Source organism: Coccomyxa subellipsoidea, assembly GCF_000258705.1.
Source record: "Coccomyxa subellipsoidea C-169, whole genome shotgun sequence".
NCBI lineage: Eukaryota > Viridiplantae > Chlorophyta > Trebouxiophyceae > Coccomyxaceae > Coccomyxa > Coccomyxa subellipsoidea.
In genome coordinates this window covers 2623161-2645393 of record NW_005178041.1, presented here as the reverse complement: position 1 = coordinate 2645393, position 22233 = coordinate 2623161, and the positions used below count along the sequence as shown (strand labels likewise).

At 52.2% G+C, this 22233-nt stretch overlaps 5 protein-coding genes across 5 annotated transcripts; 1 reads left to right on the top strand and 4 right to left on the bottom strand.

Annotated features, from left to right (window-relative positions):
• Positions 1-572: 572 nt before the first annotated feature.
• Positions 573-7345, bottom strand: COCSUDRAFT_64651 (hypothetical protein; the record flags this gene model as incomplete). Its single annotated transcript, XM_005651258.1, has 15 exons — positions 573-1160; positions 1432-1530; positions 1712-1852; positions 2317-2519; positions 2755-2935; positions 3212-3344; positions 3553-3706; positions 4159-4279; positions 4549-4630; positions 4988-5172; positions 5506-5643; positions 5985-6243; positions 6776-6876; positions 7034-7139; positions 7287-7345. 15 exons carry the CDS (start codon positions 7343-7345, stop codon positions 573-575), a joined length of 2550 nt encoding a protein of 849 aa, XP_005651315.1.
• A 1013-nt stretch (positions 7346-8358) lies between these two features.
• On the top strand, positions 8359-9947 carry COCSUDRAFT_59281 (hypothetical protein; the record flags this gene model as incomplete). Its single annotated transcript, XM_005651257.1, has 6 exons — positions 8359-8447; positions 8601-8750; positions 8878-8962; positions 9089-9235; positions 9391-9579; positions 9729-9947. 6 exons carry the CDS (start codon positions 8359-8361, stop codon positions 9945-9947), a joined length of 879 nt encoding a protein of 292 aa, XP_005651314.1.
• Positions 9948-11550: 1603 nt separating this feature from the next.
• On the bottom strand, positions 11551-15296 carry COCSUDRAFT_59280 (hypothetical protein; the record flags this gene model as incomplete). The annotated part of the gene is made up of 13 exons (XM_005651256.1): positions 11551-11607; positions 11940-12040; positions 12189-12358; positions 12499-12565; positions 12701-12842; positions 13047-13196; positions 13338-13413; positions 13569-13756; positions 13930-14030; positions 14343-14505; positions 14652-14735; positions 15094-15160; positions 15256-15296. The coding sequence occupies 13 exons, from the start codon at positions 15294-15296 to the stop codon at positions 11551-11553; spliced, it is 1407 nt and encodes a 468-aa protein (XP_005651313.1).
• A 1437-nt stretch (positions 15297-16733) lies between these two features.
• On the bottom strand, positions 16734-20054 carry COCSUDRAFT_12097 (aspartyl-tRNA synthetase; the record flags this gene model as incomplete). Its single annotated transcript, XM_005651255.1, has 13 exons — positions 16734-17023; positions 17351-17512; positions 17659-17788; positions 17962-18104; positions 18215-18321; positions 18429-18571; positions 18686-18785; positions 18887-18972; positions 19080-19278; positions 19383-19489; positions 19591-19728; positions 19816-19859; positions 19949-20054. The coding sequence occupies 13 exons, from the start codon at positions 20052-20054 to the stop codon at positions 16734-16736; spliced, it is 1755 nt and encodes a 584-aa protein (XP_005651312.1).
• Positions 20055-20885: 831 nt separating this feature from the next.
• Positions 20886-22011, bottom strand: COCSUDRAFT_52451 (DUF1242-domain-containing protein). Its single transcript, XM_005651254.1, has 2 exons — positions 21637-22011; positions 20886-21537 (listed from the first exon to the last, which is right to left on the bottom strand). The coding sequence occupies exons 1-2, from the start codon at positions 21779-21781 to the stop codon at positions 21470-21472; spliced, it is 213 nt and encodes a 70-aa protein (XP_005651311.1). The 5' UTR covers positions 21782-22011; the 3' UTR covers positions 20886-21469.
• Between the last annotated feature and the right edge of the window lie 222 nt (positions 22012-22233).

The window sequence follows — 22233 nt, the reverse complement described above, 5'->3', positions numbered from 1 at the left end:
GCCAGCGCGCACTAGATGCAATCAAGAATATTCTGGGCTCTCAGGAGGCAGCAGAGGGTTTTAGCAGTACACACACGAATGGGACCTTTGCACCTACAGGATACAAGTAGGTATAGTACAGGGCAGGATCATGTGTGCACAGGGGCCACATAGGACCCCTGGAAGAGTTGAGATGGTCCACTCTGTCTCCTACTTCAACATTTGATTCTCATTGCTAATGCAACACCTGACTGCTGTTCGCGGCGTTGCATGTATATTATTAATATTTCACAAATTCGGAGCGTTGCCTATTCTAGGTTTCTCTGCTCTCCATACTGACAAACAGCTGAGGCTGACCGACCAGCCGCGATATACATTCTGTGTAATGATCCTACCCATCACGATTTTGCACATCCACTTGAAAGAGTTCAAACCTTGATACTTTGTGACACTTCAAAGCATTGAGTTCTTTTAACGGTGTGCTATGTTCCGCATGTTCTTGCTGGTCAGGTTGCACACTGCACTGGCAGTGCTCATAGATACAATATCTTCCTAGAGCAGGAAAGCGCTCTCCAACATGACAAATTGCCCTGTCACAGCTCCTGAAGAGCGGTGAGATAGGTGTCCGGCAGGTGGTGGGGCATCGTGTCAAAACTGAACAGGATGCGCCCAAACAGCCTCCTATCCACCTGCGCCAGAACAGGCCGCCGCTTGTCCGCCCTAGACCCCCCTTCGCTCCCCTGCGCCCGACCCTTGCCTGTCCACTCCTCTTCCAGCAGCCGCGCTGCAGCCTCATCCTCCGCATGCAAGTCAGGGTCTTCTGCGTTCTGGCCCCTGACGAGCTCCGCCCGTGCGCAGGCCGCAGACCGCTCGCTCAGCCGCTGCCGCGCAGCCTTTCTGGGGGAGCAGAACGGCTGCAGCTCCGGCTGCCGCACAGTCTTCCTGTCGAGGCTGCTCTTCCGGCCCCGCTGCTCGGCTGCTACACTCGATCCCAAAGCCTCTGGATTGCTCTGTTCTGGGCTGTTGTCACTGCACATGGCAGCATTTGGCGTTGACGCACTGGGGCTGCCCGATGCGCGCCGGCCGGGGCCGAGCGCATCGGCCGCCTGGCCGGCGCGCGCAGCCGCCTGCATGGCGTCCGCATTGAGGCGTGCCTGCTCCTCCACTGACTGCATCGTCACCTGCAGGCACATGGCACAATCACGCTCTGCATGACGTAATATGTTGCCCCGCCTTAAAGTCATCTGGCTATGAAGGACCATAGGCTGCATGGTTGCTTTGTCATCCAGATTATCCAAGCTTTGCATCCCTTACTGATAAACCTCCCTGATGTCCCAAATAACCCACTGCCAACTCAGCACTCATCTCCTGCACAATCCCTGATACTCCACAGCTCTGATATTGAGTGCAGCTCAGAGAAGGTGGTCAGCTGCAGAGCAAAGGGCAGCGGACCTCAAAAGCAGGGCCCATGACTGGGCCAGGGCTAGCTTCTTCATCGGTGGAACTGAGCGCGTCCTCTGTGGCCTCTTCTGGTGGAATCACCCACAGCACCTGTGCGAAGAAAACTTCATTACCACCCCCCCCTGTAGTGCTCATATTCACCCTTCATCAACACTACTTCCAATGCATTCCAATGAAGCCTGTCACACCTACCCATCTCATTCAGACGTTTACCCAAAGCTCAAAGTCTCATGCTAACAAAAGGACACACAACACAATCCCAGGGCAGCACCTGCCCTGGCATAAACAGGGGCTCCGGGTGCTCGCTGCCCCCATACTTGGCGGCCGCTACAGCCGCTTGGGCCCTAGCGTCCGCGACCTCCTCGCTAGTCACTAGGTGCTGGTCATCATCCCCGCTCTCTGACGTGCCCACCTGGATTGGGTGCCCCTTGGGACCAGGGCTGCTTCCGGGAATGTATCTCTCTGCAGTTAGGGAAACAAGACGCTGAACGCTCGCACATAAGCTGCAAATCATAGCACAATGGATCTGACATTTCAGAGCTTTAGCCTGCAGACTGGTGCATGACAAATGTCCTCACCTGCATGCATTTCGTTTCTATCTTCAACATCAACATCTCCAGGAATTGCATCACTTTGACTTTGGTGGAGATCAGTGCCCTGCACACGCAGGGGGAATATGTCAGCACCGTCTATCGCGACTGGTCAACTAAGATGCCCGTAGTCACAAAAACCTTCAACACCTCTTGTACATGATGGACACAGCATCAGGTCGCATCAGAGAAGAACTAATGCGCTAGATCAGTACTCGGCTACAAGCACAGTCAAGAAGGCAGTGCCCGGGCAACTCACAGCTCTAAGCAGCTGCAGTCGATGCACCGCCCTGTCTGTGGGCGAACGCGTTGCGCCGTCCATGACCCCATCCGCAGCAGGGTAGCTCTCAGCCTCGCCTCCCCTGTCGCGCTCGTGCTGCGCAAAATCCCCGGCGCTGACCACCGCCCCTGGCGCGAGTGACGGCGTGGCAGGGGGCTGCGGAGTGGCCGCACCACCATTTATGTTACTGAGCTCAACCCCATCACCACCTGCGCTTGGCACGAGGGCATATCAGGGTACGCCATTATTTTGTTGCATGCGCACGTGTGCCTGAAACATATCATCTATGTAAGTAGAGTCTTCAATTTCACTCAGTATTATGCATACACCTTGAACTGCAGGCGGTGCATGGACTGCTTCAGCAAAATATGGGGCCTTATAAGGATGCAATACATCTGAGTGTGGACATCTGTGCATGGCATGTTACAGGCAACGTTGCAGCACCTGTTTCTGCGTCCTCTGTGGTGCGGTAGCCAGCAAAGCGGGCGGCCGCCAGGGCGGTCTGGGCGGCGGCGCTGTACGCGTCGCTGTTCTCAGCCATCGTCAGCAACGAGGTCAGTCCCCTCTGCCCCGGGAACCTGTCTCCGGCGAATTTCGGCCCCTTCGTCGCCACCTTCCAGTCAACCTGCAATCCCCCAAACGTCAGATGCTACTGGCTGCCCTGAGACATGGTAGAAAACGGCTCTCAACAGTACTTTTCAGTCATTCAGCTCAGGGATAGAGTAGCGGCGCCCCAGCACATTTCCACAGCGGCCAAATGATGTGCTGGGGTGCCATAACCTTCCCTCTGATCCAAATGACTAGGAAACCACTGGAGTGCGGCGGCACACTTCAGCAATATTCTTGAAATGTTAGCAACTCGCTGCAGGTGATGGGAAAGAGGATTGAGGGGGCAGCTGACCTTCAGGCCCTCCAGCGTGGAGGTGACCTGGCGGCCGAACTTGGCGGCGGCGGTGCGCACAGGAGATGCAGCGGCCAGCTCTAAAAAGGCGCCCTCCACGCTCGCAGCACTCAGCCTCGGCACCACATCCGCCCTGCAAGACAAATCGACCTGCTGCTTGACATGTGTCTTTACTGCACTGCTGTGGCTCAACACCTCTGTAGTACACAGATCTATTGATATCAAAGGCAGCGGCAAGCTGACAAGGCATGACTCAGCAGTGAAGGTCGCATTCCCCAGACTGGATGAATGACTTGACACGGATAGGCATATGGGCAAAGCTATCGAGGGCAAAAGCGCACCCGTAGACGACAGATGTGGTGAATGGCGTGACCATCTTGGCCAGCTCCAGGCTGAAGACGGCCGCGCAGCCGAGCGCGATGCAGGAGATGGGGCCCAGCCCAGGAGGAGCGCCGCCGTCCCTCAGCAGTGCCGCCAAAATAGCCGCCACGCCACCTGTCACACCAACACAGGTAGCTTAGAAAGGCAAACAGATAAGGGTCTCGTTGCTTGTCATAGAAACTATTTTCTTTACTGTGGTTGTTCCTCGCTTTCTCCTCGCTTTCTCACATGCAAGGGGCACCTGTTCCTCCCACACAATCGGCGCGTTCGCACATGCAAGGGCTCCTGTTCCACCAACATAATTGGCGCTATAACACATGCAAGGGCTGCACTGCTAGATCTGGTATGGGCACTTGTTATGGCAGCCTTGCATGATGAACTTGGCCAGACTCCTGTGAGAATTTTTATTGTGCCTGTCTTCAAGAATTCTCTCACAGGATTACAGTTAAGCTCAAGACAAAGCTGACCATAGCGTAGCTTGTACTTTCTATGATGTACTAAAGAATACCCAGAGAGCCTGGGACTCAGCACACAACCAGCAAGGCAGGCTCAGACTGTTGCCGCACCGCCATAGGAGTGGCCGGTGACCAGCACAGGCCAGCCGGGAAACTGCTGCGCAGCCGCCTCCAACGCCTCGGCAGTGTTGCAGTGTACAAATGTGGCAGCAGCCATCATGCCCTCGTGCACCTGCAGTATGACAGGCTGCATTGTGAGCATCAGCAGCACAACTTGACAGCTGGACTGTTATCTTCTGAGTCGTAGCAAACATCGTTACGCCAATGGCAGTTCTCACACAAGGATGCATAGTAATAGAGAATGGCGTTGCTATGCTTGTCGTATACAGCAGTTTGTTGCCATGTTGTATGCACCATAACAGAACCAGACTTCACAGCTACGCGGCAAGAAGTAACAGTGTACAGGTAATACAGTGTGAAGGCTGTATGCTTTCTGCACACCTTGCCTTGCACGCCTAGCAGGGTCATTTCCATGGGTGCCGCAGTGACATCTGACAGCATGTCGCCCACCTCCAAAGAGCCCCTGTGCATGCATGCCAGACTCACCACCGAAGCTACACCTTGAAAACCTCTCTTAACACCATTCTAGCAATGCTGCACGTGCCTGCAATCGCTTCTCGGGTCAACATCAGAACCTCTTATGGCTATGGTGTGGTTGGATACGGCACATTACTGTTTTGGTGAATCACCTAGACCATAGCAACGATACTGCATGTACTACATTATTGATACGTCCATGCCAACAATGGCCACTTTTGTGTATGACATGCTTCACTTCACATCACATCAGCAACTTCAATGGCATTCTGGGCATGCCATGAAACTCACTGATTAAGTGACGCACGTGCTCCATCCTACAAATTTGCTGGGATGAGCGCACCTGATGGCCACAACGATGCAGTGATTGGCCAGGTCTGCGGCCACATAGTGGCAGGGGCGGCCGATGCTGTTGTTCCACTCCGCCAACAGCAGATGCCCCGGCCTCACGCCCGCCAGCTTCAACACCGCTTCATTGTTCGCCTCGCCTGACGCGCCCCCGGCCGCACAGAAGTCGAATTGATGCACCTGTGCATGTATTCTATTCAATACATGCGGCCTTGAACCATAGCATGAGTGGCCAACGGAGCAGAAGACCTAGGTGGTAGTACTAAGCATAAGCGATGATGGTTTAGAGTTGAAGACCCATCAATGTGGGGAGACAGTGGGTTCTGCACAAGTGGCCGACAAGCATAGAAGAAGACTGGGGTGGCAGTTTCAAGGAGAACGTGGGAAACAGTTGAGGACCCCTCAATCCCTCAATGTGGGTGCTGCACAAGTGGCCAACATAGCAGAAGAGTGTGGTGGCAATTTCAAGCACAATCTGTTGGGTTTCCCTTGATGGGAGGCAAGGGCGCTCACCGTCTGCAGGAGTGCAAAGTTGAGCAGGGACGACAGGTGGCCTGCAGCCATGGCATAGCCGTACGCGGCCCGTGAGTGCATTGCGCCGCACAGCAGAGCCTGGAGCAGAGTCTGAGGGGCACCCTGCTCACTCAGTTCCTGCGCAGCACGATAGTCACTCTATGCATTAGCCAGGCCTACTCCTAATCCCCTGCCAAGCACACCCTGTAAAGGGAGACTGAAGATCAGTGCCCTAGCCTACAGATTCCTCTTGACCAGCGACCTGAAAGAATGCAGATAGGGCACCACATAATGCCTAGTCCTTTGCTGCATGGAATCTCAAGGACACCCAGTTTACACGGTGTCTTTGTGTCTTTTGTAGTCACAACCCTTCTGTCTTGTAGCCAGAGCCATGGTGTCTTGTAGACACAGTGTGTCTTGAAGCTGTAGAGAGGGCGCCTCGGGCCCTGTGAACGCTGTCCTGAGGACTTCAACCAGACACCGGAACAGGCAGGAGGTGAGAAGCTTGCCTTTGCTGCAGGCGGCTGCATGGTGGAGGGGTCTATGCGGCTGAGCACAGCTTGCTCGGCCATGGACGTGCGCAGGGCCTCTCTGTGGGCAGCCAGCAGCAGCGGCCAGGCGACCGGGTCCATGGGCAGCACCTCATAGAAGTGGCGCCGCCTGAACATGGACGTCATCAATCCCACCAGCTTCATCACAGCTGCCTTGCGCTTCTCAAGCTCTGTACGCTTGCGCACCCTGGCCAATCACAGCACATGGGAGTCAGTGAGGAGATGCATGCATGGGTGCTCAAGCTGTGAGATGCGTCTGGTATGCATGCATGCCTCTGCCTGCTTTTGAAGCTGGTGCGCTGACTTAATTGTACCGCATATAGCAGATTGCGTGGAGACTGGACTCGAACAAACAATCATGGCAGTGTGGGAGCATGTAGATGGAGTCTTGAGCATCAAGAGATGCATGGGCATCAAGAGATCTGCGGAGAAAGTACTATTGAACAAGTACGCATGTGACAAGGAGATTTGTTGACGTATACCTGACGCCCTGCATGGACAGCACTGGGCTGACAAGGCTTCTGAGCGCTGCTGCTGCGCCACCTGCCTTTCCATCTTGTATGAATTCCTTTTCTGTTGCCACGCCTGTGAAAGCACACTCTCAGCTGTGGGTCTGTGGATGGAGCGTGACCAGACGTTCTAACAACACGTGCAATTATAATTGACTGGGGTAAAGCACTGAGCATTTGGCTTGGTGAATTGATATGCATCGTTCGCACCTGAGGCTGATGAGCTTGCTAGACGGCGCCACAATCTCCTCCTGACAAAATCTCCTACCCGCTGTGACGACCGACCCCCTGGCCGAGGGTACTCCAGGTGCCTGTTCCAAGGCATTTATCAGTAAACATCCTGTCTACGCTGAGCAGTAAATCGAATCTCGCATGACACCCACGTGAACATAATAGAATTTACGGATGGACTCACTTGAATACAGAACCGTACACCCATCCCTCTGCGTCAGTGCTATGATCCAATACCAGATCCCACACGTTGCTGCTGAGATCGGACGGGATGGGCTCGGCGTTCACTGGTTTTCCCTCGTCATCGGTCCAAGCTGACCGATCCAGTAATCCAGGGGCTTGCCTACAGAACACCACCAAAGTGAGATGTGTTAGAAGACCTTAAAGTAAGAGCAATCAGCTGCATCTTGGTCAACAATTCGCTTATAAACAGAGGGCTGGTTGAGGCGATCACAGGTGGTTCTCAAAGGCATGTAAAATTAGCATTTACCAGCCAACAGGCCCGAAGTATCTCTGATTTTCAAAGGCTTCCTCTACATTCTCTATCATGTCTGTCTAGTGAGATAGCCCGTGGAGCAGCACTCAACCACATTCATGTGCACGCATCAAGCTGAGGTGCGACACAAACAGAAATAACAATTTCTTTCACAGGAGGTGGAGGAACTTTGATAATTTGAGATTGGTACTGGGACCAACGCAGCTTCTCATCAAATGCTGCATGCTAGGGTTTTGGAGAAAGATTGAACCCTACTGAACATGCACTGAGCCTTCTGAAGAAAATCGCGGTATAAGTGCACTTTGAACGTTGTCTAGGTTGACGGCCCAAGGAATGGCTCGAAAAACCACTAGAATGTCCCGAAACGACCTTCGAATCAGAGTTGTACCACGTGCGTCTCACGTGCCCACAAAACGCTAAGAACGTGGCTCTTTGGGTCAAGACTTCCGGCGATTTCCTGCAAGTAGTTCCATAGAATAAACGAGTGCTTTTTATTTAGCACAGCTGCGAGGTTGGAGTGTCAGAGACCCTGATTCGCTCTCGAAAAGGCCTTCTATGGTGAGTCCTTCAGGCCTGGTCCCCCAAAAGCAACCTTCTATGACCCTGTTCTCTTGTTATCGCTATGATATGTTTTGCTGAATAGTGTGAAAGGCAAGCCAGCACTGACCAAGCTTTGGAAATGCTTGAGCAGGAGCTTACTCAGCTGGACGACGACTGTCTTCTGAGCATATTCTCCTTTCTCTCACCCCTACCGGACCTCATCTCCCTCTCAAAAGCATGCAGGGTGTGTTTCGTATCCCCATACCTGCATTGGGCTGCCTTTCCGCACTCGAGTTCCTGCAAGTGAACAACCTTTTTTCCTCTGCTTCTGCAGTGTTACCCGACTAGATCATATTCGTTTTTTAAATCACTTCCCTAATATGCGCTTGTGAGCTGTTGAGAGCGCTGTGGAGGAGCAGGTCGGGTCTCTCAAAGCTGTCCCTTGCCTGTGCAGAGGTTCAAGAGCTTGACTGGGGACGGTCGGATGAGGTTGTTGGTGCTACCATCAGCCAACTCCAGCGATGAGATGACAGCAGAGACGGCTCGTCGAGCTGCAAAGACCCGTAACTGTCGCCACGCTTACCACTCGCTGAGGGATGCTGTGGAGGGAAGCAGGTAGCGCCACTTGCTTAAAAAGGCAGCTTCCTCTACTGTAAACTCTAATATGGAACGCTGTTTGTTGACTCATATGCCCTGTAGCCTTGTTCAAATATGAGTTTTTCCCATCGTGCAATCTTGCAAGTGCGTCTCAACTCCGATATTACGCAGGCCTGGGGATCGGATTGTATTAGAGCCTGGCGAGCATGATGTGGCAGATGTCCACATCTCCTGGCCGCTGCACTTGGTCGGCGGAGGGATTACTGCAGATGACACTGTCCTGCGCTGCTCCAAAAGCAGGGACGGTGTCCTTGATTTCAGGTATGAGCTGCATTACTTGATGGCTAGATCTTGGGATTACTCGATTGTGGTGAGACAATGCGTTCAATATCAATGTAAGCTGAGGACATGTTGGTAAACATATTTAATGATTGATCACTGATCGCAGGGCGTCAGGGAAGGTGCAAAACTTGACTATCCAGAGCAAGGCTAACGCGTGCATCACTCACCGGCAAGGGGCTCTGACTGTCGAGGTAGGAAGCTTGACTCCATGCCCAATGTTGAGGGGAGAGTCTTCCCAGGCAATTTTGCTGAGTTAAAGGAAGCCGCTGCCGGGCAGAATCTTGGCATTAATAATTTGGCGCTGGTCTGTTTCGCAGGGGTGCAGCTTGCGGTGCACAGGCACAGGCTTGAACCACCTCTTTGCCCCGCTGGTAACACTTGCAACACTGCCAGCGCTTCACGGCAATGGGCTGCCTGCCAAAGGCGGCGCAGGCGTCCTGACTGTCATTGAGACCAAAATAAGGGTGCGCCCCTTGACCTTCTATCTTCAGTGCTGCCAGGCGTTTACTGTGGTCCCGACACTGCTCCAACCTTGTGCAGCAGCGTGGAAAATGGATCTGAACGGCGCTGAGGGTGCAGCCGGAGTTTGGTGTGACATCCTTGACTTGTGTGTGCGCAGGGGCAGCATGGGTCTCTGGCAGTCAGGACAGAGGGCAGTGGGGCGCTGCGAGGCGTCAGAATTATTAATCTATTCCGAGGCACGCTGTTCTGGTTCAAGGTTGACTCGGCAGTCTCCGCCACAATTCCTGTCAAACAGGAGCCAAGCCTCAGCAGCATGCAGGGCCAGCCTGTGATGGTCAAGCAAGAGGTAATAGCAGCCTTGCAGCCATTCTGTTTTTCTGCCAATATCACATTCCTGGAGGTCTTGGACATGGCAGCTGTCTTGCGGGGCTGAGTCTGCTCTTTGGACTCACATCTGTACAGTAGCTCATTTGGGTGCTGTGCGGGTGTCAACAGGGGACTCCACACAGAGGTGAGGAGCCGGCACACTCGGGAGTGCAGCCAGGGCTGCAGCCATCATGGGCCAGGAGCCCAGCCTCTCCGTCGGTGGCTGTGCTGGAGCAGCGCGCCAAAGCATGGCACATGGCGCACCACAGGGAGCGCGCAGCCCCAGCAGCATCTGCACTCAGCCAGGAAGAGGAGCTGCCTGGCTCCAAACGCCGGCGATTTCACTGACGCCTTGGCAGAGTGAGACTTTAGAGATGATGGTGTCACAAGACTGCTCCAGTTAGGTTCAGACTGCATTGTTGGACGGAAGGTGAGGACAGGGCTGCTCTGGCTGTCTATGTGTAGGGGGGTTTAATGCAATCTGATTGGAATGAAAGTGTTGTTGTTGCGCTTATACCGCGATTTGCTTTTGCACAGATCCTGGTCCCAGGGATTATCCCATTGCCTTGTACATTATCGATTGGAGTCTGTTGTACCTATTGAGAGAATTCGGTCTGTTGGGTTATAAATTGTTGTCCGGCAGGGAAGCTATCAACATGCGCACCGGCTTTGTTAATGAACACCCCAGTTGCAAAGCATCCATCTTGGATGGTCCAAGAGTTATTACAGTCCGATTAATATTCCGCTCATAAATTTTTTAAATTCAGAATTCCGAAGGGAACATCATGTACATGTTGATAAGTTCTTGGCACGTGCACCGTACTTCTAATGGATATTCAATAGGAAATAGAGTTTTAAATCTGCAATGAAGGGCACATCCACATTCTCCTATTCAATCCACTGTCACATCATTTTGTATTCGAGGAGGTCAACAGCTATACAGATCTGCATCTACAGAGCAAGGTCAGAGAACGAATCAGTTTTTCAGCTGTACAATCATGGTTTCTGTACATATCATGATGACTCAGTAATACCAGTGCAAATTAAATGCATTGCATCACATGCCTGTACTGATCAGTCATCTATATACACAGGTGTGCCAGACTTGGAGGAGCCAGAAAGAGTGGCAATTTGCAGGAATGTCTTGAGTGAACAAAAAACTCCTGTTCTGACGCCAACGCCAGGACACGAAAGCAGCAGACGAGGCTCTGCAGCAGTCACTGGCTTGCTGCAGAGCTGACTCATGCCTCGCGAATACCACAAAGGATATCTGCAATTCTGATTGGTGTGCTTGCTCCCGTTGAAAGCTCCCACAAGGTGCAATGCAATCCATCAGAAACCTCATGGGTTGCATCAAATCCAGGTTGGGCAGCTTATCCTCAGACCAGAGTCGATGCAAAACTTCCGTTGGAGTACCCGATAAACACTGTTTCCAGCTCAGAGGTTTGAATGACAGCGTTGAAATCATCCTGCGTTGCACCACGGCGTCAACACACTCTCATCACTCTCTGAAAAAGTATTATCTCTTGAGGTCAAAGAGTACATGGATTCCGTCATGTGAGATTTGCTCGCCTGATCACTCACGACGATGTCATACACGTCATTCCAGTGAGAACTCCAACTAGGAACAAACATGCAATTCCTGCAGCCAGCAATGTCAAGATTAGTACCACCGATGCCGCAACTCAGTGATCTCTAGTGAAAGCTCAAACGTAGTCCTAAAAAAGGCTGTTGAAAATTGTGTTTGTGTGTGTGTGTGTGTGTGCACTTCAGTAAATCGTGTTGCACTCACCTGAAGCCAAAAGGGTCATTGTATGGGGTCAGGGTCCAGGTAAATGTGCCATTATCGTAGGCTGTGGTTGCCCCTGATCCATCCTTGATTCCACTTGTCTGCGGGAAGGAGCATATCACCACATCCAAAACCCTTGCACTGTTGGGGAATGCGCTGCTTTCAACCCTGAAAACTGCCCTCCCGGATGGAGATTGTATCTGCACTCACAGCAGCACCCTGCGTTAGGCTTATGCAGCAATTTCTTGGTGCCCCACGTGGTTTGCCCGTCCATTACATTGCACAGCATCAAAGCTGAGCCAATAGTTGCATCATGCCCCAGGCATGGGGGGATGTGGCACCCAGGAATCTCACCGGAAACTTTGCGAAATACGGGAGGGATGAGATGACAATTGGCTCATGCTGTTGCCATGTCTCGGGTGCTTGCTGGATTATGCCCTGACACACCGAAGAGATGCCATCAATCTTTACCAGGCAATTATCACTGGAAAGGGTAGGAGCACTTCGTTCTGGCTCAAAAGCAACAGGTCATCTTGAGAATGCCAGCCCACCTTCACTGCCATCAGCTTAAAGTCGTCCGGAAAGAGATCACTGGAGATGTTGACAAGAAGTAAGAACCGAAGCAGACCCCCGGGGACAATATCAGTCAGCCCTGTGAATGGCACAACCATATAAGCCAGCAGTCATGCTTTCTTATGAGGGAAAGAAAAGGGAATCGCATAGACAGGCTTTTAATGCCGGCTCCAGCCTGGAACAGGCATCTTCATCCTTGGCATGCTCGTGAGCAAAAATCAACCCACCAGTTGTGTTGACCTGGGTGACAAACTGGGTCCCGAAATCTGCCAGGGTGAAGTTCTGGTGGGCATTCTGCAAGGTGACATAGGGTGTCACATCGATGCTGTTCCCTCGCAAGCTCACAATCTCCGCGGTTGTTACCACTGTCTCGTTCTGCAGGGGCGGATCTAGGAGGCTGCAAGACACCATGACTACGCTCAGGACAGCTCATGGAGCATCCTTATAGCAAATTCATTATCACATGCATGCTATCAATAAAGCAATGAGCACAAGGGATGAGGCAAGCCAAGGCACAGGTGCGATTTGGGGGCGCACTAGTAGGTGAGGGTCTGTGAGGTAATGTTGGGAAGGAAGTGCAGCACGTTTGGATACATCCCTAAAGCTGCGCAGACAATGAACTTTGCCTTCAGTCCACAACTGGCAAGCCACTCAATTGCTCACAACATTTGTCTGACAAGCTGCATACACAATATCTGTTGCATATAAAAAGAGAAGAGTTGCACGAAGGGTGGCTCACCCAGCCTGGAGTGTTGTACAGGTCGGCCGGGAAGGGTGTCATTGGCTTGCATGACTGCCACAGTGGACTTCCTGGCAAAGGAGGTTCCCTTGTCCAGCACCACCACACTTGACAGGTACTGGTACAGCCCATGCTTCCATGCCTGCCATGATCTCACACAGCTGATCTCAGCCCCACATCTCTGTAACAGAGAAATCTGACAATTCTCAACTGGCTCGAGTCAATCCTCACTGAAAAAAACAGCACACAAATGTGTTATTCTCCTGCTGCTTGGGTCACAAAAGAGACCCTCACTGTATAAAATGAGATTCTGAAGCAAGCAAGTGGAGAGAAGTGTGCAGTGCACCACAGAGAGGCGTCCATAGTAATCTGGCTGGGTCCTGTCTTGGCAGTTTGAGTAGCCTCCAGTCAGCACACCCACAATCCTGTTGGTGGCCACGTCAATCAGCGGAGACCCAGATGACCCTCCAATGGTCGCACCAGTGGTCCATGTCACCTGAAATAGAAGAGAGTTGCATCCTTGAAATGTGACATCAAAAGCTTTCCACGGTAAGAGGCATGCTAGTAAGAGTGGTAGTAGCTCAAGACGTACTTGCCATTCAAAATTGATTATTGCATGGGGAGATCTGAGCAGTACCTGGAAATGTGTCTCATCGGAAGGCTGGACCTCACTGGGTGGGAAGTTTGGCTTTGGGAAGTTTAAGGATATGCCACTGCGCAAGCACACATCAAATCTCGTTTCGTTTTTTTTTTGTGCTTCTTGCATGCCATTCAAAAAAGCAGAAAATTACAGACGAGCCACGTGTAAAATTGCTCGTCGCACCTTGACATGAAGAAGTCATAAAAGTTTGAGAGTGCTTTGACACACCTGCCCTGCACAGTGGAGATGGCTGCAGGGGCTCCACCAGGGTGATGTATTGCGATGGCCTCTTCAGGGATATCCATGTCAGAGGCGTTGAATCCCAGCACAAAGGTGTGGAAGTTGTTGGGGATCAGGTTTGGGATTGCCATCAGCAGGACGTCAGCAGCGCTGTCGTAGAAGCTCAAACTCACTCCCTGTCCAACGCACAGATGCATGTCAGTTTCTGGGCCATTCGGGAATCACCCAACAACCACGAGCAAAGATGCATGACAAGAGAGAATGCATCTCTTATACTCCATACTCCACACTAATTGATCCTAAAGACAATAAAGACCGTGTGGATGGGTGGCATGGGTGGTGCTTGCACCTGGATCAAATCGCGGATGGGCGGCGCTTGTGTGTAGTTGCAGGGAGCATTGTAGTTAAAGATGACCAGCCAGTACTCAAATCCCTGCAGCTGACCCTTGTCTGCAATACACCGGCAGGGAATTGTCAGTTGCAGCAGGGGGTGATATTTCTATGCAAGCTCACAATCAGACATTTTACAGCACACAAGGAAGTTGGTAAGGGATATGGGTGCGGATGTCTCGCCTCTGATGCAGTGATCAGCAGTGAGGAGGTAGCGGTTGTCCCGTGGTGCATTCACAATGGACCCTGCAGCATAAATATCAATCGATAGAACCTGAATCCGTGTGCTGGCTTACAAATGGCGAGCACTTTGCGATGAGGCCACCTCATCATGTCAGGCAAGAAGAGCTAGGCCTATGGCAGCCTCATTACCTGTACAGAGGCCGACTGTCTTAGACATAGGATCCACAGCGTAGATGGTCACGACACCAGCTGCCAAGCTTTTGTACTGGGGGCCACACTCCACGCTGGGTGTGCACCCAAAGATGGAAGAGCCGTTCTGCTGAAACAAGGGCACAGGCAGCTGCGTCCCGATCTGTCAACATGCAGTAGCCCTTCATCATCCCAGCGCCCCATGCAAGCTGATATACATGTGGCTCTCTCCAGTAGCGACACTTCAACTGGCCTTGCATGGCAAACTTATCAGGCCTGTCTCAGCTACAAGGGTATATAGACACCCACCGGCAGAGTGGTGACGCGTTCCTGCAAAAGCCTCCGTCTGGTTTTTTTGGCGTGCACTGAGGAGGCCAACCTGACGCTCACATCCTGCATGCACAGCCACGGATTGAGGCTCCTCTGGAGTCCTTCCTGTAACGCATACGTCAGGCATGACAGTTGCATGAGTCTTCCAGGAGAGAACAGCAACTGCTACCTGCATAATGTTGAGCACGTGGAGCTGTGACTCTGGGACTGTCCCTTCTGGCTGATAGTACATCAGCATGATTTCCTCCCCTGTCAAGAGATTGAACTTGTCATCGACCCTCCCGAGCCAAGGGCAAGCTTGCATTGAAACAGAGGGTACAGTAGAAGGCTGATAAGTCTTACCCTCTATGGGCACTGTTGTGAGTTTCCCGAAAGCAGGCACGTCTGCATGTGTCCGTCGCATGCAGCTGTGCTGGCAGACCGTGTAATTGGAAACAGCGCTTGGCGAGAATATCACAAGCTCGCTTCCTCGCGCCAGCTGCACTTTGCTGCAGCACACATCCAGCCCCTATCAGGTGCCCAGGGAGTCAGACCTTGCTGGTCTTGGCAAGCAGATCTGTGGCCAAGGGAGTCTTCAGCACACCTGAACAGAATCATGTGCGCCAAGGCACCCTCTGACTGCATGCGAAGAGTCCATAGCAGCCCCCCTTGGGGCAAGTGTACCCAAGTCCCCTTTTCAAATGCATCAAACTCGCTGATCCCCTGCAGTGTATGCATGATTGCATCAGAGCTTGCTTCTTTGCTGGAAGCAAGTGCATTGGAGGTATGAGGCAAGCACGGAAGTGCTTGTATCCAGACCTTTGGAGATAAATATCGTGTATTCCGCAGGTGCAGACCCAAATGTTCCTCGTGATCGTCGAGCAGCGCATCCACGTCTGCCAGAGGCAACTTTAAGTCGATGACATCCAGTGAAGTGTCCCCTTTGAGGAGCTCTCTCGCCACGGCCCAGCTTGCCGGAGTCGCGTCTGCGGAGACATGCAACGTGAATACTCAGCTGCGTTGACAGGACCCTGGGAGCTTGCATACTCTACTGATAAACTGCTGACTATGGGTGTACTTGGCACTTTCGGAAGCACTGTTCAACGTGCGAAAAAGCGCCACCTGCTTGAATTGCTCATCGGGATAAAGTGATCGCAGCACTTTGAATACTAAGCTTAGAAAGATCCCGGTTTCAAAATGAGCGGAAAGGAATGTGAAGGGAAGATGTTGCCCACCCGACGTCGCTGTGATGGCTTCGGCAAGAAGGTTATTCGACGTTAACAAATTAATGACAAGAAAAAACAGCAGTACGGTCCATGATTTGACGCAAACCATTCTTTGATTGTTAGTCTCGAAAAACTAGACCGATGTACTGCGGCGGACTTCTTCTTGTGCTGTACTCTCGGAGATCCATTCACTCTGGGGGTAGTGAGAAATTCTCATGTTGTCGGACGTGTCTGAACGCCCTTCTTGAAGTCGGCATAAGAGAGAAAGTTCAATCTGGAACCGGGTGACGAACGCTTCGCCGCAGAAGTCGGGCTTTTGGGCAGGTCCCCTTGGGCAGAACATCTTTCAAGAGGGCATGGAAGGAATCATTAGCAACACTGGACTTTGATCGCAACTGTGTGACAACCTCTGCCAGACATGTGCTGTGTACAGCATATGCATTGCAATTGGGCGCCAGCATTGCTATAGATATCATCATGACGAGCTCGCCTCGTAGCGCGCCTGGGTCATCATGATGTTGGACTCCAACAGTTTCCAACTCCATGGAGGCTTACACTGTAGTTCTGGCAGTTCTTACAAATGACGACCATGGTGATATAGGGCTCCGTATGGCATTCAAATACCAATGTACTGGCTCATCAAGTCTTACTGCTACTCCTTGTCCTCGCTCAAGACGGCTATGTGGATATCCTTGAGCTGCTGGGTATTCGCTTTGGAAGGCGCCTCAGTAAGCAAGCACTGACCCTGCGGCACAGAATGCGGCCCTCACACCCCAAACTGCACAACGCAATCTTCAGCGGCACATGACATACACAGCCCACCCATTCACAGCACTTCAGGATCCACAAGTAGGCATCAGGCATTCCACCCAGCGAAGGGTGAATTGTGCAGAGTAGATCTTAGCTTAGTAGAGGCGCTTGCCTGGGCTGTTTTGGGGAATGCAATGACGTCGCGGATGGAGGACTCCCTGGCAAGCAGCATGCAGAGCCGGTCCAGGCCGAACGCGATGCCGCCATGGGGAGGCGCGCCCACGTCAAAGGCGTTCAGCAGGTAGCCAAACTGCGCCTTGGCCTCCTCCCGGGACAGACCGATCGCATCAAACACCCTCTCCAGCACATCCCTTCGGTACGTGCGCAGGCTCCCGCCTGCGCAAGGGAATTTTTTTTTATCTTGCACATCGTGCACTTTTTCACTGTGGTGCTCTCTGTGCATGCTTTTCCTTCCTCGGGCAAGGTGCATGTAAAGGCTGCCAAAATTCAACCCCCTGTTGGACTCTGCCAGATCAAAGCAAGATGCAAGCAACCCTGGGTATGATGCTTGGTATTTGTACCAGCCGGGCTGACCCATGCATGCATGTAATAATAAAAACAACAGTAAGCCACATGAACACATGCATAGAAGAGGTAGACGAGGAGAGAGACACAGGCAACTCAAGGGCTTGAAGGACTGTTTCTTGAAGCGCGGAAGCACACCTGCCACCTCTACGCCGTTGTAGACAAGGTCATAGGCCAGGGCACGCGCGCCGCGCAGGCCAGCCCCATTCCCCTCCAGATCATCGGGGTTGGGGGCAGTGAAAGGGTGGTGCACCGCCTCCAGCCGATCCTCCTCCTCGTTCCACTCAAACATGGGGAAATCTGCGAAGCGCGTCAACATTGCCATTGTTAAACCATGTCTCACTGCTCTTTCAAAAAGGTGCCTGCATTTGTGGCTTCATATGTACGCTTAAGATGGCATGTCAGAGCCAAGTGCAGCACGGGAGGAATGCTGGGCAAGGGCGCACCTGTGACCCAGAGCAGGGCATGCTTGCTCTCATCGATTTCGCCGAGATCTGCCGCCACATACTGGCGCACGCGGTCCAGCGCCTTGTGCACCACTGCAGGCTCCCCCGCAGCCAGCAGCAGCAAGTCTCCCTGAATGAGACCACCACACTTAAATATCTTTATCAAGCTTGTCTGTATCCCAGCAGCAAGCCTTTGTGGGGGCAGCACCGCTCAGTGAACAGCACAAGCTCGCAGAGAGACAGTTGCATTTCTTAATGGTGTTGAATGAAAAGGCAGCAGTGTCAGAGGGATGGCCTACACACCGGCTGCGCTCCAGTGCTGGAGAGCAGGGCGTGGCATTGCTCCTCGGACAGGCCCTCCTTCACTGGCTTGGCAGCGTCAATCTCTGCCCCCTCTCCCACCCTGATGTATACCAACCCTCCAGCTCCTGCTGCCACCGCCTCCCCTGCAGTTTACCAACACCCCATCGCTAAGTTGAACCTCTATTTGTGTCCAGTAAGAAATAAAATGTCAGAGAGTATGTTGGCAAACACCCTCCATCATCACTGGGCGCACCAGAAATGTCTCCCTTGGGCTTTAATCGGGAGTTGGATATCCGCTTCCCATCTGGCACGCGCATTGCCTTCACAATGCCTTCGCCCTCCAATGCACTGCTGAATACCCTGATGGCACATGTAGACATTGGAAGGCTGCAAGAGTCTACATTTTTCTGTGAGCACATGCAAGACTTATTGTCCTCAAGAAGGTGAGCGCAAGATAGCCAGCTGACCTGAAAGTGCAGCCCTGGACAGCACTGGAGACATCATAGTGTTCCAGCCCATATCGCAGGTCCGGCTTGTCGCAGCCGTAGCTGGTCATTGCCTCTGCATATGTCATCCGCCTGAAGGGACGCTGCACAGGCATGCCCAACACCTGCCACACAAGAATGAGCTCAAAAGTTGTTCCGAAAAGAAGCTGACTGTGTGGCATCTCAGCCAATTCCCTGACAGGATGCTGGGAGCTCAAGAGGAGAAGGTAATTGTGGACCTCATTAAAGACAGCAAGGACCATCTCCTCCACTAGAGACATGATGGCATTCTGGTCCATGAATGTCATCTCCATATCCAGCTGAGAGAACTCTGGCTGCCTGCAAGACCAAACAACACCTCAATTCTTCTGTGCTGAAGCATGTTCTATCCCAAGCACTCACTGCAAGGGATCGCACTCCATCTGACGAAGCAGACTCACCTGTCTGATCGTAGGTCCTCGTCCCGAAAGCACCGAGCAATCTGGTAGTATCTCTCCACCCCAGCGCAGCAGAGCATCTGCTTGAACTGCATTGACAACACAGTACTCCCCTTCACTCCACAGCAATTAGGCTCTCTTGAATCGCAGAAAATCATGCCAGTGAGAGCAGCTCGATGCAGAGTCGCAGGCTCACCAGCTGCGGGCTTTGTGGGAGTGCATAGAAGGACCCCGGCTGCATTCTGGAGGGCACCAGGAAATCTCGGGCGCCCTCTGGGGTGGATCGGCACAGCAGCGGCGTTTCCACCTCCAGAAACTCCCGATCGTCCAGAAAGTTTCGGATCGCGCGCAGCATGCGGTGCCTCAGCTTGAGGTTCTTTGTCATGCGCGGCCGCCTGCGCATTCAGGCGACTCTCCTCAATCTTCTATTCACAAAATTCTAAGGCTGTAGTGTGATGAAGTTATGACAGGTGCATGGAACAGGTGGCTGCAGGATCACCTAAGGTCCAGCACCCGGGTTCTCAGCCGCACTTCCTCCTTCACATCAAGCTCTTCGTCCGAGGGGAGGAATGGCAGCTTGACATTGACAGTATTGAGAATGGTGACCTGCTTCAAGAATCTTCCTCAGTAAGAGTGGGTGAGTCAAAGTTTGGGGACCCCTGGAGAGCCTGGATCAAGCAGGAGAGATGACAGCTGGGGCAGCTCACCTCCTCTGCGACAAGCTCCACCTTGCCAGTGGGCAATCGTTCATTGGGATCTTTCCTCATGCGCAGTTGCCCTTTGATGCGCACCACGTACTCCGCGCGCAGCTGATCGAGCCCAACGCTGTCGTCTTGGCTCACAACCTGAGCGCAGCATGCCGTCAGTGTGCATGCGCCCTTGACATGACTGGTTTCACAATGAATGCTGGTTCACATGAGGACTGAGCACACCTGTACTGTGCCTGAAGAGTCCCTTATATCCGTAAAGCACACACCTGCAGATTCATAACGCATCAAGCTGAGGCATCAGATTTTTATTGCAGTTGTGCCAGCAGCATTGTGAAAGCTGAATGTCTGAACTCACCTCCCATATTCCTTTGCCTATGAACCCAACCACACAGCGTTAAGGAATAGCCAACGTCATCCTCTCTCAGCGTTCCACAACCTCTGTCCCTGCCCTCCCAACTCATCTTGCCGAGGTTGTGCGCCTGTGATGAGAGGCTTGGACTGCTCTGCACATCCACACCAGCAGCGCATGCCGGCCGTGCATGGAACAATCTCTTTCGCAGATACCATGCTGACTGACATCTCCGTACTACTCTATTATTGCTGCGACGAAACTGCAGTAGACAGAAGTGTGCTTTGAGCAAAGGCTGCACCAAGCCCCTGCCTTGCAGCAAGCCAGCCACCATGGGCTCCGATCTATTGAAAGATCATATCTACAAGTCCATGTTGGCTTCTGTGAAGCGATGGAATTGCAAACGAGCAGGAAGTGGATGTCGGAAAACATTGGATTGGTGTCGGAGAAAAGGGAACACCCCGTTATCCTATACTGCAGCTGGCATGGCAGCAGGAGGAATTCAACCCCTGGAAAGAAGATCAGCAGAGTGCCTGAAAGCTTCAAGCACAATGCTATGAGAGGTTGACTTGACAAGTGCTGACTACGGGAATTACCTTGCATGCACATTGTTGATCATCTGCATGATGCATCTTGGGCGGCCCCCGGGGCCAGTGCCACTGGGGCCGCCCGCTGGCAGCGCGTGCGAAGTCTACCAAACCGTACTACGCCGTACAAGCGACTCTAGATCTAGCTTAGGGATCTGATATCTGCTAATGGTCACCGCGGTGGCCGCCCAGCCCGCTCTATCATGTGGGCATCATGTGTGCACAACACAATAGCCATGGTGCTGCAATTTCAACGGGGCACCATGCGTGACAGAGACAGACAGCTTGAGCTCATTGGATTAAGCCTGGGAATTCCCTTGAAAGTTGTCATAGTGCAGATCGTGATGATGACCTATGCGGCGTGATAGCTTCACAATGGCATGCATGTCCAGTACTGGTCGACGTTGAAATGTCATAAGGATAAGAAAACTGGCGCATACAGTGCAGCTCAGGCTGGGTATTCGATATCATCACTCACTACTGTCCAAGGTGTTCTTCATTCACAACGGCACCAGTACTAGTGGCTGTGCAGCAGATCAATGGCTGTTTTCAACAACATGCCATGTCCTATGTAGAATAAGATGTACAGCGCCTTCTAGGCCTCGAAGAAAATGGCAAAGGTGCAGGCTTTCCAGCAACCGCAGGCACGGCAGATCACGCATTCCTGATTCAACAGTATTGTCTTTCCACATCCTCCAACAATGGGCCGTTCATGGAAGTGCATCATGCTGATAAACTTCTCAGAGCGACGCCAATACCCCGTTTACAGCTGATTTGGCGGCTTCATGGCATGCGGTTCTGCTCCCAATGCGGCAAAGTCTCCCTCTGCCTACCTGTGCAGGGACTCTTCTAGAGTACCCGATCGAATCCAGCGAAGAAGATCAAAAATTCTGCACCAATGCGCGGCCAGAAGAATACAACAATGAAAGTGCTCCTCACGTCAGGCGAAGACAGTGGTGAAGCCCATAAAGATGCAACTGATGGCCACCCAAGGACTGAGTCGTTCCCCTGCAAGAGTTTTTGATCAAACTCAAGATACATCACCAGTCACCAAGACCATGGTTCTTGGCAAACATGCAAAACTCATGCTGGGACATTGAGACGCACCAATTCGAGCTGCTTTCCAAAAGAGCCCCCTGAAACCTGTCCGATCGTTCAGCAGGCTTGGGAACTTTCCTTTGATGTATGTACAAGTGCATATCGTCAAAAGCACGACGGTCAAGAAGGCCTTAAAGTCGAACAAAGCTGACATCCTGTGATTTCAGTTGCTAGCCCTTTGAGCAAACATCAGCTCCCTCCACCATCAATCATGGCAAATCGGAGATTGATGTCAGCAATATTCCTCTGAAAGGATGTGCCACGATCCAGGACCGGTGATAGAGACCACGTTTCAATGGAAACAAGAGCTCTGTTTATGTATCTCTAGCTTTGCTCCTTTATTAATGCGATACCATCGATGTCCAGTGAATAGATCTGTGACCTCGATATTCTCTCAACCTTGTTTCAGATCTGAGTAGCCAAGAAACTTCCTGAAAGCAGGAACGCCGCGTGCACGCGTTTACATTCCCCGATGCGTCACCTGTTCTGAGTTTTCTGTTCCACCCCTGATCACTGGGCCATGTTTTTGCGTGTGTCAGGTTATTCTGCCATGTGGTGTATATATAGATTGCCATAGGTTCGACGTGGCCATCACAGTTATTTGGT